General features: G+C 43.9%; 1 protein-coding gene across 4 annotated transcripts in view; it reads right to left on the bottom strand.

Annotated features, from left to right (window-relative positions):
• NEGR1 (neuronal growth regulator 1) overlaps window positions 1–16,327 on the bottom strand; it is a 748,460-nt gene that overhangs the window by 377,963 nt on the left and 354,170 nt on the right. For all 4 annotated transcript variants that reach the window (XM_063939089.1, XM_063939088.1, XM_063939090.1 and 1 more), the window contains exon 3: window positions 4,146–4,271. In XM_063939089.1, coding sequence (XP_063795159.1) covers window positions 4,146–4,271 — 126 coding nt within the window. The remainder of the gene's footprint in view (window positions 1–4,145; window positions 4,272–16,327) is intronic.

Below are 16,327 nucleotides of genomic sequence, written 5' to 3'. Positions count from 1 at the left end.
GCTTGCGCAGTTCAGACCTGATCGCGGGCTGTACGAAAATGCACCTTAGCAATCAGCACTGAATTAGGCCCTCAGTTACTTCTGTCATATTCCCTAGAGTATGTTGCATATTATACATTTTCATTAGAACACACAGCAAGACCCTCACAGTGGGCTGTGCACAGAGGTAATGCCCTTATTCTGCGCCTCAGCCAATATAAGTATAAGTAGCACCTCTCAGTAAATCTTCTGTTAGTAAGATTCCAAATACAAATGTGGCATACTGGAATGTTAGGAGACAACAGATTTTGGAAAGTTCCAAAAGCCTTTTGATTCTTATCAGTGAGTGTGGGAGTTTATGGCCCCAAAACCAGTTCTGGCAGACCCTGCCACATGTAGGGGGTTACGACAGGAAGTGTAGGGGGTTTTAGGAGAAGGAACAAGACACAGGCTAGAATTCAGTGTGAGCTGAGGACAGAGATGGAGGGCACAGGCTAAGTGCACAGGAGAAACGCAGTCTGGGGATTGTGGAACAAGCATGGTACTCCACAGTCCCTGGCATTATGGAACAGCATGTAGGTGCTGCTAGGAAGGGCAAGAGATATCCAGATTTGCAGTGTGAGAGCAGCTACAGCATGAACAATTAGTGGAAGAAATAAAGGGGACCTTCACCTTCAAGGGTACCCAAGAAGCAGGACGGGAGGTGTGAGTCTGCGGGAGAGGACGAGCTGGGTGAGTGGTAGGAAACCACGTTTGGCGGAAGGCCCCCAGTAACGTGTCCATGAGAGATCCCGTTTAGATAGAGCCCCTAGCGAATGGGGGAGAGCACACTGAAATTAATCTCAGTTTGCGGAAGCCGGACTACTGATTCCCAGAGACTGCGCTGGTATGTACTGTACTGTAATGCTGTCACCTCACTGTTAATGCTGTTATTGCCATTGAAGCGAATTAAAAGAAATGTAACCTTATGTAACTCATATGAATCTTACGCTGGAGAGAGAACAAGAAATTAAATGTTATTGTCGTGACAACCCTGTCTGAACTGTGAATAAACTGCTTGTTTATGTGATGAGACGGCCTGGCATGCAATGCTTTTAAAATGACTGATGGACATGCCACTCCCCGGCTATCACACAAACACCTTGAATAAAACTGGGAGGGCGATGGAGTGGTAGAATTAGTATAGTGTTCCTATCGCACATACTGTATGATGCATATACAATAAAGCAAGTCTGACTGCAGCAACCCTTCCAAGGCTTTAAATATCAAACTCAATTTTTCTAATGCAAGAATTCAGTTCTTTGGTGTATGATCTGATGTATGGAAATGACTTAATAAATGTCCCCCCCCCAAAAAAAAAGTGTCTGAGCTTGTCTGTCGATTCTTTAGGGGCTCTACAAACTGACCCTCTCACCAATAAGATTCCTACGAAAAACAAAGGCCTATGGCCAACACTAGTACAATGATATAAAAGTTTTAATCAAAACCAATATTCTCGACAGGATAGACATAAAAAATGATTCTGCTTACACAGTGTTTACGTTATTATTCTACTTTTAGAGTCCACATAGGCGTGAAGAAGACATGGATCTCCAAACCCCTTATATTGGAGAGTGTGGGCTCACAAATGGCGTGTCTCTCAGCTTTTTACTCAACGCGTTTTGTCTCTAACAGAGACTTCATCAGGGGTATATCTTCAGAAGGTGCATAGAATGAAACAAAGATCGATACAAATGTGTCAGAAAAACAAAGTCCACTGAATAAATATCACACGGTAGTGACCTTATACTGTTGTGTAATTCACCATATAATGGATTACAGATATAGCAGTAATGTGATCCACAATGAGCAAGTAACAAACAGGAGAAAAACGTCCAACCTTAAACAGTAGGCTGTATATCTCCCGTACCCAATTATCCAGAGCTGTATATACAGTATACTGTGTACATTATATATATTTATTTATTTATTTACATATATTCAGACCCAGCGCTACTATTAGGCAAAACAGGGTGACCGTCTTCCACAAGATTCATTGGGGATTGAAATTTTGGAAAAATTTATATGTTTCATCTCTACTGTGCACCCCAAAATAATAGATTAATATGAAGGAGAAAAAAAATCCAAGTACAAACATTAAGTTTATGAAAGGGCTCATCTGAGCAAATTCCGCTCATGGGGGAACATTTGGATTAAGACAAGCTGTGTTGTGATGTGAGGAGTTTTGCATGCAGGGTAAATACTGCCTGCTTTTCCATGCAGCTCACGTACGCTGGCCAGCTTAATTCTTACACAGGGATTTAGAGATGATCGAGAACGTGTATCATCTTACATTCATTGTACTACACAGAAAGCATCTAACCCCAAACTCTCTGCAAAGGGTCACCATTCTGTCATAGAGGTTACTGTACATATGGAAGTATTGCACTCCCTTACAACCCTGGTCTCCCATCACAAATCCTCATAGTATATTCATCACGGAGAATGCACTGTGGAGGAACGGACTGTGCGCAGTGGGAGGTCTTCTCCTGTTACCAGGTTTTTACACCACCTCGGAGATTACCGTAATTGCTACTTATGCATTATTTTCAATTAACTTTGTCTAGGTCTCACCACAATTTTATAGAGGAAGCACATTAATAGGCGCATAAACTAATGCAACAATTAAGTGAAAAGGTTAAATTGTGACACTGGCAGTAACGGCGGCGCTGATATGTTTTACGGTCGTGAGTCAAATAAATGAGGGGTCAAATAAAGATATTTTAGGGAGAGGAAAGTTTGCATCTAATTAAGGGTTCTCCAAGGTGACAGCAGGAAATACTGTTTTGCATATACAGTATATTAACTGTACACATTTCAGTCACAGTCCAAAGATCAGCAAAATGTGCTGGATAGAAGACTGGGCAATAACAGACAGATAGAGAGGTAGGAGGGCCCTGCTCGCACGTTTAAACTCTATAGGGAAATATGAGTGTGATACACAAGGATAAGGGCTACCTATTGCATATGGGATGTCGGCAGTCATGTCGAGATGCCGGAAGACACCACTCAGCAGACTGGCTCCGGATCACAGACAGCTAACATCCTGAAAGTAAGTATCGAGGTACAGGATAAGGTTAGGGCCGAGGGGTGGTGGGATTGGGGGCACTAGGGAGGTTGGGACAGAAGGGGGGGGGGGGTTTGCCCCAGCCGCCACCCCCTCAGGGTTAGGGCAGGGGACAGGGGTAGAAATACTTACCCCCAGTAATGTTGGTACCTTCAAAGTCGGAATGCCGTGGTCAGTCATATGACCGCCCGCCGGGATATAGTAAGTATTCCTTGCATATTGGAATAGCCAGATTGGTTCTTGGTTATCGTGGTGAGTTATTTGGAAACCACAAAGCCACTGGAGGATATGAATGGAGGATATTTATGAAAACTGTTATCTATCTAGGTAACTATGTAGAAAATATTTGCTGTCATTGGATAAACTGTACTAGAAAATAGCAGAATTCAGTTCATTCTTCTATATAGGTTCTTGTATAGCTGTCTTCAGAACGAGAAACTATTCCAGCCAATTCCAGCCTGTTGAGAGAACTCAACTTTTATGGATATTGAGATTTGATGTGTATTTTATAACTGCTAAACTGTTACTTGAATTTAAAGTTTGCAGCGTTTGCTACAAAGTGTCACCTTCTCTGCCGGCTGGAGATGAAATCACTATATTTTATGGATTGTTTTTTTGCTTTGTTTTTCTATTCAAACTCGCTGCATTGCTGTGTTCAAGCACAAAGTTCAAATTCACCGTTCACATGGGAATATGTTATAAATACCACGCAATGAAGCCCAGAAAGATTAAACAAGCTCAAACGTATTTCAACAGTGTGAATACCAGCATCAGAGGGGCGCACCATGGGGGGAGGGAATCTCGCTGGGCAGATTTTTCCTTTAGTGGACGATTTATCAAACCTTCTAAACAGGACAGGTGGAAATAATACCCAGAGGAACAAAGCCGATTCTAGCTGCCATTACATAGAGTCTCCTAGATAAATGTAAGCAAGATTCTGATTGGTTGCTTTAGGCAACTCCTCCACCGCTTTAGATGGGTTGATAAATCTCCCCTTTAATCCCCAAATATAACCAAAGAACTACAGGGTACTGATACTGCAAACATACCGCACACCTACCTGATGGGGAGATGTGTCTCCATGATATCAATGGCTCTGGTTTTCCGGTGGCCAAGCACGTAAGTGACACGTTTGTTCCTTCATTGACGACAATGTTGGAGGAGATGTCATAGATCTTCGGAGAAACTGCAATATAACAAAGATTATAAAGTAATTAGTAAACATATACCTTTACTGGACAAACATACGACAGTATATGAGTGATTCCATTTTAGAATAAGGTTCTATAGTGTCATTGAAGGGTACTTGAGAATACACCATTGGCAGTTTTAATCGGAGAGACAATTGTGTGTTTGTGTTTTCACACTGGCATGTAATAGCAGTTGGTATGAACTCTGACCCCTCCCACCGGCGTCAGTGCTGTCACTCCGTCAGTTCCAGCACAACACACATCTACAGTCACCAAACATTTGTGTTATTTCCAGTGCTTACTCATCACACGCCTCCTCATGGTGACATCACAGACACTCCTGATTATCACCCAATAACAACATCACAGAGGTGCACAGGCCACACACAAAAAGAAAATAGAGAAAAGGTGACGACTCCCCCAAAAGGGCAATACTAACAATGAAAGAATATGCTAAGAATAATCCATATAATAAACTCATGTGCTTATAAGAGAAATAGATGAGTGAGAAGAGAGTACTTCAGTTCATTTAATCTAACCATCAGTGATCAGTCATAGATATCCTTAAAACCTGGACCGTTATCTCCATATTACAGACAAATGTACCTCATGTGCTGTAACAGGAATAGCCCTGAAAGACATTACCGTAAGGATGACTATCAGCTTCGGTTATGTGAGCAAATACCAGCTAAACGTAAAATGCCCAAAGCCATCGTCTCTGAGGAAAGACTAAGGAACAGTATTTAGAGCATTGAAATTAAATATTATTTTATAGCCGCAAACCAGTACAAGAGGTATAAAGCAGCTACAGTAAATGTCAGGGTAGATGAAAAAACGCAAAACAACAGCCGACATCTGAACTATAAACCAGGGACACTCTTTTAAGTATTGTTGTGTTTGTGCAGGCGTGAGCTATCAATTTATTTCTTTTTTGTCTATTAAAGCAGTTCTCAATAGCATCAAAATTTACTTTTTGCTGCCCAAAACCTTTGCCGCTCTCATAAAGATCTAGGGGCATTTTTATTAATTACCGGGTTCCAGACTTGATAATTAGAATTTCTTATCACCACTATTTGTGGAATGTATTAAAATACACCCACAGCAACAGGAGGCAGTTCCTGTGGTGTGTTAGAAGTGAAGTGATCACTAATGCAATTACTTTTTCGTTGAGAGCTGGGCGCATTACTGGGTGCAAGTGGGGAGTGCTGGGGAGGGATTCTATGGATCCTTCTCCCATTAACTCTAGCAATCTGTAGCCCATAAAGTACAATATCTATTGACATCTGCAGATGGTATTAGCTGCCGGGGTCACCTGGTGATCAAGCCAATCCGTGGCAAAACGCGCACCCAGTGTCCACAAACTGGTCAACAGCACAACTCCTTGTAATTTAAGTATTTTCTCCAATTTTCTTTATATGTGGAATATCCGGCGCATTGCTCTACTGAGGTGTTGTAGTATTTTGAACCGTTTCTTATGATGCACTAATTACGCTGTGACATTTGATATAATATAGTATGCCTGCTTTACATTGTGAGATTTAGCACTTCTATACTATCAGAATATGTGGCATTTGGGTACAGCACTTATTGCTCATCGGTTTTTATCATTAGAGTTACAATAATCTTGTTTCAATTGAGAATTACCCATATACCTACTTTGTTACAATTATTTAGTATATAACTCTATTCTAGTGGGAAGCTTACCACCTTAAACATACATTGTATCCATAACTACAATTTTCTGCATAGCTTATCACGTTATTTTCCCTGAACTCTCATTGCGGAGGGTCTCTGGTCTCCCCTGCGCTGGCTAGAACCACTAAGGAACCACCAACACAACAGCAGATTCAAATGCTTTATCTTTTTTCTTTTCAGAAATAAAATTCCATCTGCAGCGCTCTCACCCATCTGTTCACTGCTTTACAGCACACAGGTGGGAAGCAGAAAGTGAGTGACGGAGTGACGATTTCCGATACACTGTACTTTACCTCCTAGTGGATCAATACTACAGATCCACACTTATCTGACACTACTACACACCTGTGCAAATATTTAATAGGAGCGTTGACAGTTTTACAAGGATGACAGTTTTCAGTGAGACCCACAATTATAGGTATTTAACCCGTAAACAAAGGATTATTACTAGGGTCCACACACCCATATTTTCGCAGGAATATGAACTTACAATAATACTGAATATGTTAATTATATTTATTTATCTATTTTGTTCTCATAAACTTGTACATCTCATTCATTTACTAAACACAACCACTAATTACAGCGATTTGCAGGATAGTTCCCCATCCAAAACCATTGTAACCACTAAAAACATTGGCTGTTACACATATATAGCTTTTTAACCCATTATGTAAGCCTTGATGATATTATTGACTGGCTTAGTGGGATGGATAATACCGGATTTCAACGTATACCAATAAAAGTCATATATTAGTCCTGTTTATTAGTTAAGTCCTTCTTTCTCTATGTATTCTGACAATAGCCTCTTTGACTCTTGGAAGCACCACTAATGTACTGTATGTGATTACCTGAAGTGTAAAGGCCAAATTCACCTATGTTGGTAATGTAAACTAGATAAAAAGATATTTAATTACACTATCTGACAGGTTCTATGCGGAATCAAACGCCTTCTTTTGCAGAAAACTGCATTTAAGACTCATAATTTGTCAGATTTCCTCATATAATGATGGTGTTAAATATTTTCATAGATATCACAATTGTGAGAAAGATGTTATGTTTATATTACCCATAACATTGCCTCTTACACATGTAGTAAAGTCATTGCACATTTCCTGTGATGTGACATAAACTTACCTCAGGCTGTGTTTTGTCAGACACAGACAGGATACACAGTACACGCTTCTAGCTGATAACTGACAAGTCTGTGTAAACACTAACTGTAACCAGACTGAGTGACATCACAGAAGCTGTTTATGATGTCATTCAGTCATATGATCAATCTGGTCGAAGCTATAACTTTTACACTTGCTACAACGGCATGAAGGAGAAATGACATAGTTATCTATAAAATGCCTGAGTACTTCTTATTATCAGCATTCACTTACTGCTCCTCTGTGTGTCCCCTGGGTGGTCCAATCGTAATTCACAACTGTCCAAATTTTGGTAGGGCAGTCCTGATTTGTGGACCTCAAAGGGGGCATAGTTTCGTACAAAAGTGGAAGTTTCTGGGTGGATGGGAATTAGGGGGAGGATCAGGGAAGAGTTTGGTCAGATTAGGGACAGAGATTGTTTTGTATATTGGATTAGACAATGTCTAGGTCGACCACTATTGGTCGACAGTAAGTAGATCGACAGGGTCTCTAGGTCGACATGGACAAGGTCAACATGACTTTTCACTTTTTTTTACTTTTTCATACTTTACGATCCATGTGGACGACAATTGGTAATGGTAAGCGCGCCATGCAAGGGGACACGGTGCACTAATTGGGGTTCCCAGTCACTGTACAAAGAAAACAACACCAAAAAAAGAAATAAAAAATTCATGTCAACCTTTTGCCCTGTCGGCCTAGAAACCCTGTCGACCTAGTTACTGTCTACTAATAGCGGTCGACCTAGACACTGTCAACCTAAGTGTGGTCGTCCCTCCATACCACACCCGATCAATCCAGGGGAAGTGGCATGAAAATGGGTAATGGGCATGGCAGGGGTACTTGCATGACAAGATGTCTGGCTCATTCATATACCATCACATTAATTGCATGTAACAGATGAGGGCTAAACGTTTCTTATATCACAAAATCATTAATAAAACATGTTGAAGAATTTATTTGAATCCTCTGAGACTTATGTCCTTACTTAGATTTGCTCTCAGTGCGATATATAGTCAATAGTGGCGCAAGACGGACTGCTCCGCTAAGGGCCCCATCTCGTGCTGAGGTTTCCCGTGCCTGTAGCATATTTTCTAAATGAACACAGTAAATTAGATGGCAGATGATGATTTTATTAGACTCTACTGTGCATGCCTGTATCTGCGTATAGTGTCAGTGTGTATACTGTACTTGTGTCTAAGTACTACTACCCTATACATAACATGGCACTTCCAATAGCGAAAAGTCACAAGAACGTAGAAAAAATAATAGCAAAATAACTTTGCAAAGGACAAACAAGAACATTTGCAAAAAAGTAGCAACCAATGTATAGAAGAACATGAAGCCTAGTTTACGTTCCTTTCTATCTCGCCCGCTCATGTAACACTGTTCTTTCTTATTCGCTGTTTGTCATGTGTCGCTACGATCATTGTATCATATGTGTGACAAGATGATTTTCCAGGTTTAGCCACATTGTTACTCTTATGGATAGACAGCAACACTGGATAGTCTTTATTACTTTTTCTTGCTAATAATCAACAATTATGTTTCAATTTTTTTCCTATTGTTTTACAAATTGTCATCATTTTCCCACATTTTCTTGTAGACGAACAGGAATCTTTTAAGAGTACTCGTAGATGAAAAGTGGTACGCTGGTCCCCCTGTGGTTGCGCTATTCAGGGTGTGGTACAGAGGACAGACATTAAAAAGATAAGACAGTCATTAGATCTACACCAAAAAGTCGACAGGGTCAAAATGTTGACAGTCAAAGGTCAACAGTGTCAAAAGGTCAACAGGGTGAAAAGGTTGACACCTAAAAAAAAAATGTATGGTGTTATTTTTATTTTAACAAAATTTTACCCAAATTTGTTTAAATGTGTCCCCTCGCATGCTCGCTTTGCTCGCCACGCTTTAGGCTCGACTGCTGAAGGTAATAGTTTGTGACATGGATAGTAAATGCAATGAAACTTGTAAAAGCGTTAAAAAACCCTAAAAACACGTGTTGACTATATGTGCGTAAACATTTTTCCATGTTACCCTTTTGACCTGTCGACTTTTTCCATGTCGACCTTTTTACCCTGTTGACCTTTTGACCGTTGACTTTTTGACTGTTAACCTTTTGAACCTGTCGGCCTATTGATCCTGTCGACCTTTTGACCCAGTCGACCATATGGTGTCTACCTACTGACTGTCTATTTATACAATGGAACTATGCACTGCAGCTTTAAGTACAGCTGATACCGTGTCAGTGTAACCATCACTGCGGCGCAGGACAGCGAGGTCTTTGACGCAGATGTGGATTTAGATCTCATGGGGCCCTAAGCAAGATACCGATTTGGGGCCCCCTCCCTCAAATAATTCACATTCTGCCACACAGTATGAGAAGAACATCAAAATACGCCTCATAGTATGAGCCAAAATTCACATTATGCCACACAGTATGAGCCAAAATTCACATTACGCCACACAGTATGAACCAAATTCACATTATGCCACACAGTATGAACCAAATTCACATTACGCCACACAGTATGAGCCGAAATTCACATTACGCCGTACAGTATGAGCTGACATTCACATTACGCCACACAGTATGAGCCGAAATTCACATTACGCCACACAGTATGAACCAAATTCACATTATGCCACACAGTATGAACCAAATTCACATTATGCCACACAGTATGAGCCGAAATTTACATTATGCCACACAGTATGAGCCGACATTCACATTACGCCACACAGTATGAGCCGAAATTCACATTACACCACACAGTATGAGCCGAAATTTACATTATACCACACAGTATGAGCTGAAATTCACATTACGCCACACAGTATGAGCCAAAATTCACATTATGCTACACAGAATGAGCCGAAATTCACGGGATCCGGTCCCTAGGTCGACAAGACTTAGATCGACAATGTCTAGGTCGACCACTATTGGTCAACAGTAAGTAGGTCAACAGGGACTCTAGGTCGACATGTTCTAGGTCAACATGACAAAAGGTTGACCTGAGTTTTTCACATTTTTTTCAATTTTTTGAACTTTTTCATACTTAAATGATCCACGCGGACTACTAGTCCACTACTGGTGAGGGAGGTGCCGGACATTAGGGGGTGCCTGTGCGCCAGGCACCCCCGTGTGCACGCCAGTAGTCCCAGGCAGCAGCAGTCACGAGTGGGAGGGCCACGTCATGCCCTTTGCTCTCCGCGTTCTCGTCTGCCACTCACCCATTAAAATAAAGTCCTCTGCCGCACTGATCCCCATTGACTAGTGCAGCCGGGCCCTGACACTCGCCGAACCCTAAGTGAGTGCCTTGGATGCCGAGCGTTAAAATCCACCCCTGCTTTGACGCGATCTTAGCACGGCACACATCTGCATGCTTTGCTGTAGTTCCTTCCCAAATGAGAGCTGTCTACAACAATAGGATCAGAGAGGCCACTGCTATAATATAGCTGAGGTGACTAATTACTGTCTGGATCCACAATAGTGCACTATTCTGAGCCTCCCACGCAGCGAGGCTGCGGCGTGACCCTGTAATGTTGCAGACTAACCTGACACAGCATCTGCTAGGAGCATTCATCAAGATGTCATTACTTCTGTATTTCCAACATTATAGCCTCCTATTCTCTGAGTCAGTGTAAGAGCGCAGAAAAATAACGAACATGAAAGCGCAAATTAGGGTTGATAGCAATGAATGAGCAATAAAAAATAATCCCCAAAAAGAAGTTGTTTTGAGAAATATGATTGTGTGGTGTGAGATTGCGTGGTGTGAGAGGTGGGTGTGGTTCATTAGGTCGATCGTGTCGACCCAATGCATGTCGACCTAACTCGTGTCAGCCTAATGACCGCCATCCGTGAGAGGTGTATACAACTCTGTTCATCTGCTATTTAATGCACGATTTAATAGTACTTCTGATACATTGGCTTTCCCCCTTGTCCTGTGCACTTTATATTTATATCAAATTTATATAACTAAAATATAAATCTTTGCATGGGCAGAAGCAAAGATTTATATTTTAATATAGCATAGTACAATTATTTTGTGAATGATGATTGGCGGGATTGAACTGGATTTGTCCAGACATGTTTAACTGCTTCCAAGGCCAGCGGCGTGGCAGGGTTACCACCTCAGCCCTTTAATTCTGGACACATATTAATGACACAGGTTCTGCGGCTGATTAAAACCAGGTGAAATGGAGTCTTGAAGTCAGCCAGCCACAGAACCTGTGTAATTAATATGTGTCCAGAACTAAAAGGATGAGGTGGTCACCCTAGTGGGAAGTGAGGCTTGGGTGGGGCGGTGACAGAGGCAGACAAGCGCAATGCTGCTCCGCCGAGCTCCCATAATGCAGACGGCTAAAGTTACACCGGAGGACAGACTTAAGAGTTTTCATTTTGCCATCTAATTAAGATGGCAGACTTGGTCCAGTGTCCCAAATCCAGCGCTACACAACAGCCACTGAAGTCTCTGGGTGGTGAGGTGAGTGTGTGCCTCTGCCACGTTGTATGTTTTTTAAAGTTCACTGAACTCTGTGTGATTTCTGTGACTGATCTGGAGATGGCCATTGGGAAAATAACATCAATGGGTGAAATTCAAATGTTTGAAAAGTCGGTTGGGCGTCTGTCTATTAGATAGGAACAAACAAACTCCCAACTGACTTTTCAAACATTTGAATCTCCCCCAATAAATGAATGTGGTCCAAAGGTTATAGATGAGTGTATGTATAGTATGTTCATGTGCAAGGTTGTATGTATAGTGGGTGCAGGGGATGAATTGGAGAGCACTAGGGGGCCTGCCTCCAGGGTTCACCTAAGGGGACGACCCTGCACCCAAGTAACATTGACATCAGTGCAGAAGCACTCCACTGACCTGATCTGTTGGTGGCTTCCATCTCCACCCATTCCAAGCAATGTGGAGAAAGGTGTCTCTCCAGAATGACTGGGGGCCCTTTTAAAATGTTGCTATGGGTCCCATGTTGCATAAGTCTGCCGAATGTCTACAGAATACAAACACAGGGCTATTCTCTGCCTCCCGCAGTGCGCTTATCTCCCCTCATATCTCTCCAAGCAATCTCATCGGTGTGTAATAATCCTCTGATAGGGCCTAATTCAGACCTGGTCGCAAGCAGTCAGTTTTTTGCATTGCTGCAATCAGGTAGTCGCCACATACAGGGGGAAGGGGAAGTCGCTGTGCAGGGGTGCGAATGCATGTGCAGAGAGCTGCCAAGGACTTATTCTTCCAGTGCGATGATCGGGGCTAGAGCTGACGTCAGGAACCCTCCCTTCAAACGGCTGGGCACGCCTGCGTTTCTCCGGACAATCCTTAAAAACAGTCAATTGCCACCCAAAAGCGGCCTCTTCCTGTTAGTCTCCTTGCGATCGCCCGTGCGATCACTTTCTTCGGCTATCCCGTCGCTGTCCTGCACTCCCGTCGCTGGGTGGGACCTTGCGCCTGCGCAATTCGGTGCATACGCATGCGCATTTCATACCCGATCGCTGCTGAGCGAAAACGCACAGCAGCGATCGGGTCTGAATGACCCCCATAATGCAGCATCTTTGGAGTATTGTTGAGGAGAGACAGATATACTGTAACCACAGAGTTTGGAGGTAGGTTGTACAGGGAGGTCGCATGGAATCATGAAGTTTCGAGTCATAAATTATTCCAGCAGCATGGAAAACTGATTTATTCAACTTCCTGCTACTAGTCCATGGCGTTGGGATAATTTATAACTTTAACCTTCATGATCAGTAATAATATAACGCTGTGTGTATTATATAAATCCCCCTGTACTAATTACAATCACTTTTTTATTTTATTTTTTGTAAGACGTCTGTTGTGATAAGAGCTGACCATCTAGATTTGCAGAAACAAGGTGTACCTACCTGACCTACAGTAAGGGGGTCATTCCGAGTTGATCGTAGCTGTGCTAAATTTAGCACAGCTACGATCATTCACACTGACATGTGGGGGGACGCCCAGCACAGGGCTAGCACGCCCCGCATGTCAGTCCGGCCCCCCCTGCAGAAGTGCAAAGGCATCGCACAGCGGCGATGCCTTTGCACTTAAAGAGTAGCTTCCCACCAGTGCAGCTTTAGCGTGCTGGCCGGGAGCTACTCGTCGCACCCCGGCCGCAGCGGCTGCGTGTGACGTCACGCAGCCACCGCGCCCCCCCCCTTCCCCACAACGGTCCGGCCACGTCTGTATTGGCCGCACCGCTCCCCCTAAATGGCGGCTTAACGCTGCTGTCCACCCCCTCCCACCCAGCGACCGCCTCTGCCTCAGAGGCGATCGCTAGGCACAGACGGCTGCGCATGCGCCGGCGAACTGCGGTGCCAGCGCATGCGCAGTTCCGACCCGATCGCTGCGCAAAACTGCAGCGAGCGATCGGGTCAGAATGACCCCCTAAGTGTGATCTACTGTATACCAGAGTGTTGTCTTCTCCCTCACATACAGACGCAAGTAATGAGGCATGAGGCTTTACAGAGGCATGGTGAGGGCGACAGGGTGGCCATATGGTAATATAAGGCAATATCGGGACGGATGAAGATATAATACTAGCCAATATAGCGGATATAGGGACCACCTTTTCCTGGAGAGGCTGTAGAAGGACAACTGGGTATGACATGCCCAACATATTTCCAGCTAAATACAGAGACTGTGGCCATCATTCTGAGTTGACAGCACGTAGCAACTTTTTGCTGCTCGTACGATCAACTAGACGCCGCCTATGGGGGATTGTATTTTAGGATAGCAGGGCTGCGATCGCTTGTGCAGCCCTGCTATGCTAAGAACATTTCCTGCAAAACAAGACCAGGGTAAGAGTTACTTACCCCGTGCGACGGATCCAGCGATAAAGGTTCCGGGATTGACGTCAGACATTCACCCTCCAAACGCCTGGATCCGCCTGCGTTCGCCTCACCATGCCTAGAAAACGGTGAGTATCTGCCCCGGAATGCCTCCTGCCTGTCAGTCTTCATGCGATTGCGGCTGCAATCACTTTCTGCGCTGGCGTCCCGCGCGTGTGCATTACTGGCGTCACGCAGCTGCAGTCCCGACCTGTTCGCACAGCAGCGAAGAACCGCTGCGTGCAAACGGGTCAGAATGACCCCCTGTGCCAGAGAGGACACGTGCGCAGCGCCATCCCCCAGCTCTGCATCTTACCTGTACACCCGGCACCCACTATAAATATGCCTATGGGGGTCATTCCGAGTTGATCGCTAGCTGCATTCGTTCGCTGTGCAGCGATGAGGAAAAAAAATAGCACTTCTGCGCATGTGTATGCGGTGCAATGCGCACGCGCGACGTACTATTACAACGAACGATGTAGTTTCACACAGGGTCTAGCGAAGCTTTTCAGTTCAAACTGCTGGCCGCAGTGTGATTGACAGGAAGTGGGCGTTTCTGGGTGTCAACTGACCGTTTTCAGGGAGTGTTCGAAAAAACGCAGGCGTGCCGGAGAATAATGCAGGCATGCCAGGAAAAACGCAGGCGTGACTGGGCGAATGCAGGGCGTGTTTCTGGAACTGAATAGTCTGAAGTCATCGCAAGCGCTGAGTAGGTTTTGAGCTACTCTGAAACTGCACAAAAAAATTTGCCGCCGCTCTGCAATCCTTTCGTTCGCACTTCTGCTAAGCTAAAATACACTCCCAGTGGGAGGCGGCATAGCGTTTGCACGGCTGCTAAAAACTGCTAGCGAGCGATCAACTCGGAATGACCCCCTAAGTACAGAGGCATGCACATACTGAGATGCATATGCTTACAAAACAGCAGCATAGGTGCCTAATTTATCATCATCAGTGTGTGCATTCCCACCCAGGGGCATACAAAGCAAGAGGAGCTCACGCTTCAGGCACCAGCGATGAACTAAAGTCCAGTATTATATGCGGAAACCCTGCCACCAGCCCTGACTGCTTTAGTTTTACAGAAGATCGGGACTCATCCTCAGCATGAACAAAAGGATGAGTCCCACTTGTCATTAGTGCAGGGGAATAAAGGGGTGGGGCATACCCAGTTGGAGCATCATTAAGCCCCTCCTTCTTCCATGCAGAAATTTTTTATGAGTTATGGTATGAGGGTGAGGGCATTCAAAATTCCTTATTTCCCCCAAACAAAGGTCATAAAGTCAATATGGCCATTAGTTAAAAAAAAAAAATATATGTCGACTGTTAACATGTGCAATGTCGGCATAATGATCATGTTGACTTTATGTACAGCAACATACATTATGGTCCGTGTCATCACTCTGAATGCCAACAGTCTGGTTTCTACATTTTGAATATTGACATAATATACCACAACTGATCACCAGGCAATAACGTGGTTCATAACAGATGCTGCGGCATATGTATCAAGCCTGGAGAAGTGATAAACCAGTGATAAGTGCAAGTGATAACGTACCAGCCAATCAGCTCCGATATGTAAATTGGCAGTTAGGAGCTGATTGGATGGTGCGTTATCACCTTGCACTTATCACTTCTTTATGTCGTCTCCAGGCTTAATACATCTGCCCCACTGTAACATTCTAAAGTCTGGGAACGGGCGTTAAGGGGTAACATCATTTAAAATAACATATACTGTATAACATTTCAGCACTCCAACTTAAGACAACAATGGCCCTCATTCCGAGTTGATTGCTCGCCAGCTACTTTTAGCAGCCGTGCAAACGCATAGTCGCCGCCCACAGGGGAGTGTATTTTCGCTTTGCAGGTGTGCGGACGCCTGTGCAGCCGAGCAGTACAATAACATTTTGTGCAAAACGAGACCAGCCCTGTAGTTACTTATTCTGGGGGTCATTCCGAGTTGTTCACTCGCTAGCTGCTTTTAGCAGCTTTGCACACGCTAAGCCGCCGCCTACTGGGAGTGAATCTTAGCTTATCAAAATTGCGAACGAAAGATTAGCAAAATAGCGAATAGACACTTCTTAGCAGTTTCTGAGTAGCTCCAGACTTACTCGGCATCTGCGATCAGTTCAGTCAGTTTCGTTCCTGGTTTGACGTCACAAACACACCCAGCGTTCGCCCAGACACTCCTCCGTTTCTCCAGCCACTCCCGCGTTTTTCCCAGAAACGGTAGCGTTTTTTCACACACTCCCATAAAACGTCCAGTTTCCGCCCAGAAACACCCACTTCCTGTCAATCACATTACGATCACCAGAACGAAGAAAAAACCTCGTAATGCCGTGAGTAAAATTCCTAACTG

Source organism: Pseudophryne corroboree, chromosome 9 (assembly GCF_028390025.1).
Source record: "Pseudophryne corroboree isolate aPseCor3 chromosome 9, aPseCor3.hap2, whole genome shotgun sequence".
NCBI classification, from domain to species: domain Eukaryota; kingdom Metazoa; phylum Chordata; class Amphibia; order Anura; family Myobatrachidae; genus Pseudophryne; species Pseudophryne corroboree.
The sequence above is the reverse complement of the archived record's forward strand: the minus strand, read 5'-3'. Positions and strand labels throughout refer to the sequence as shown.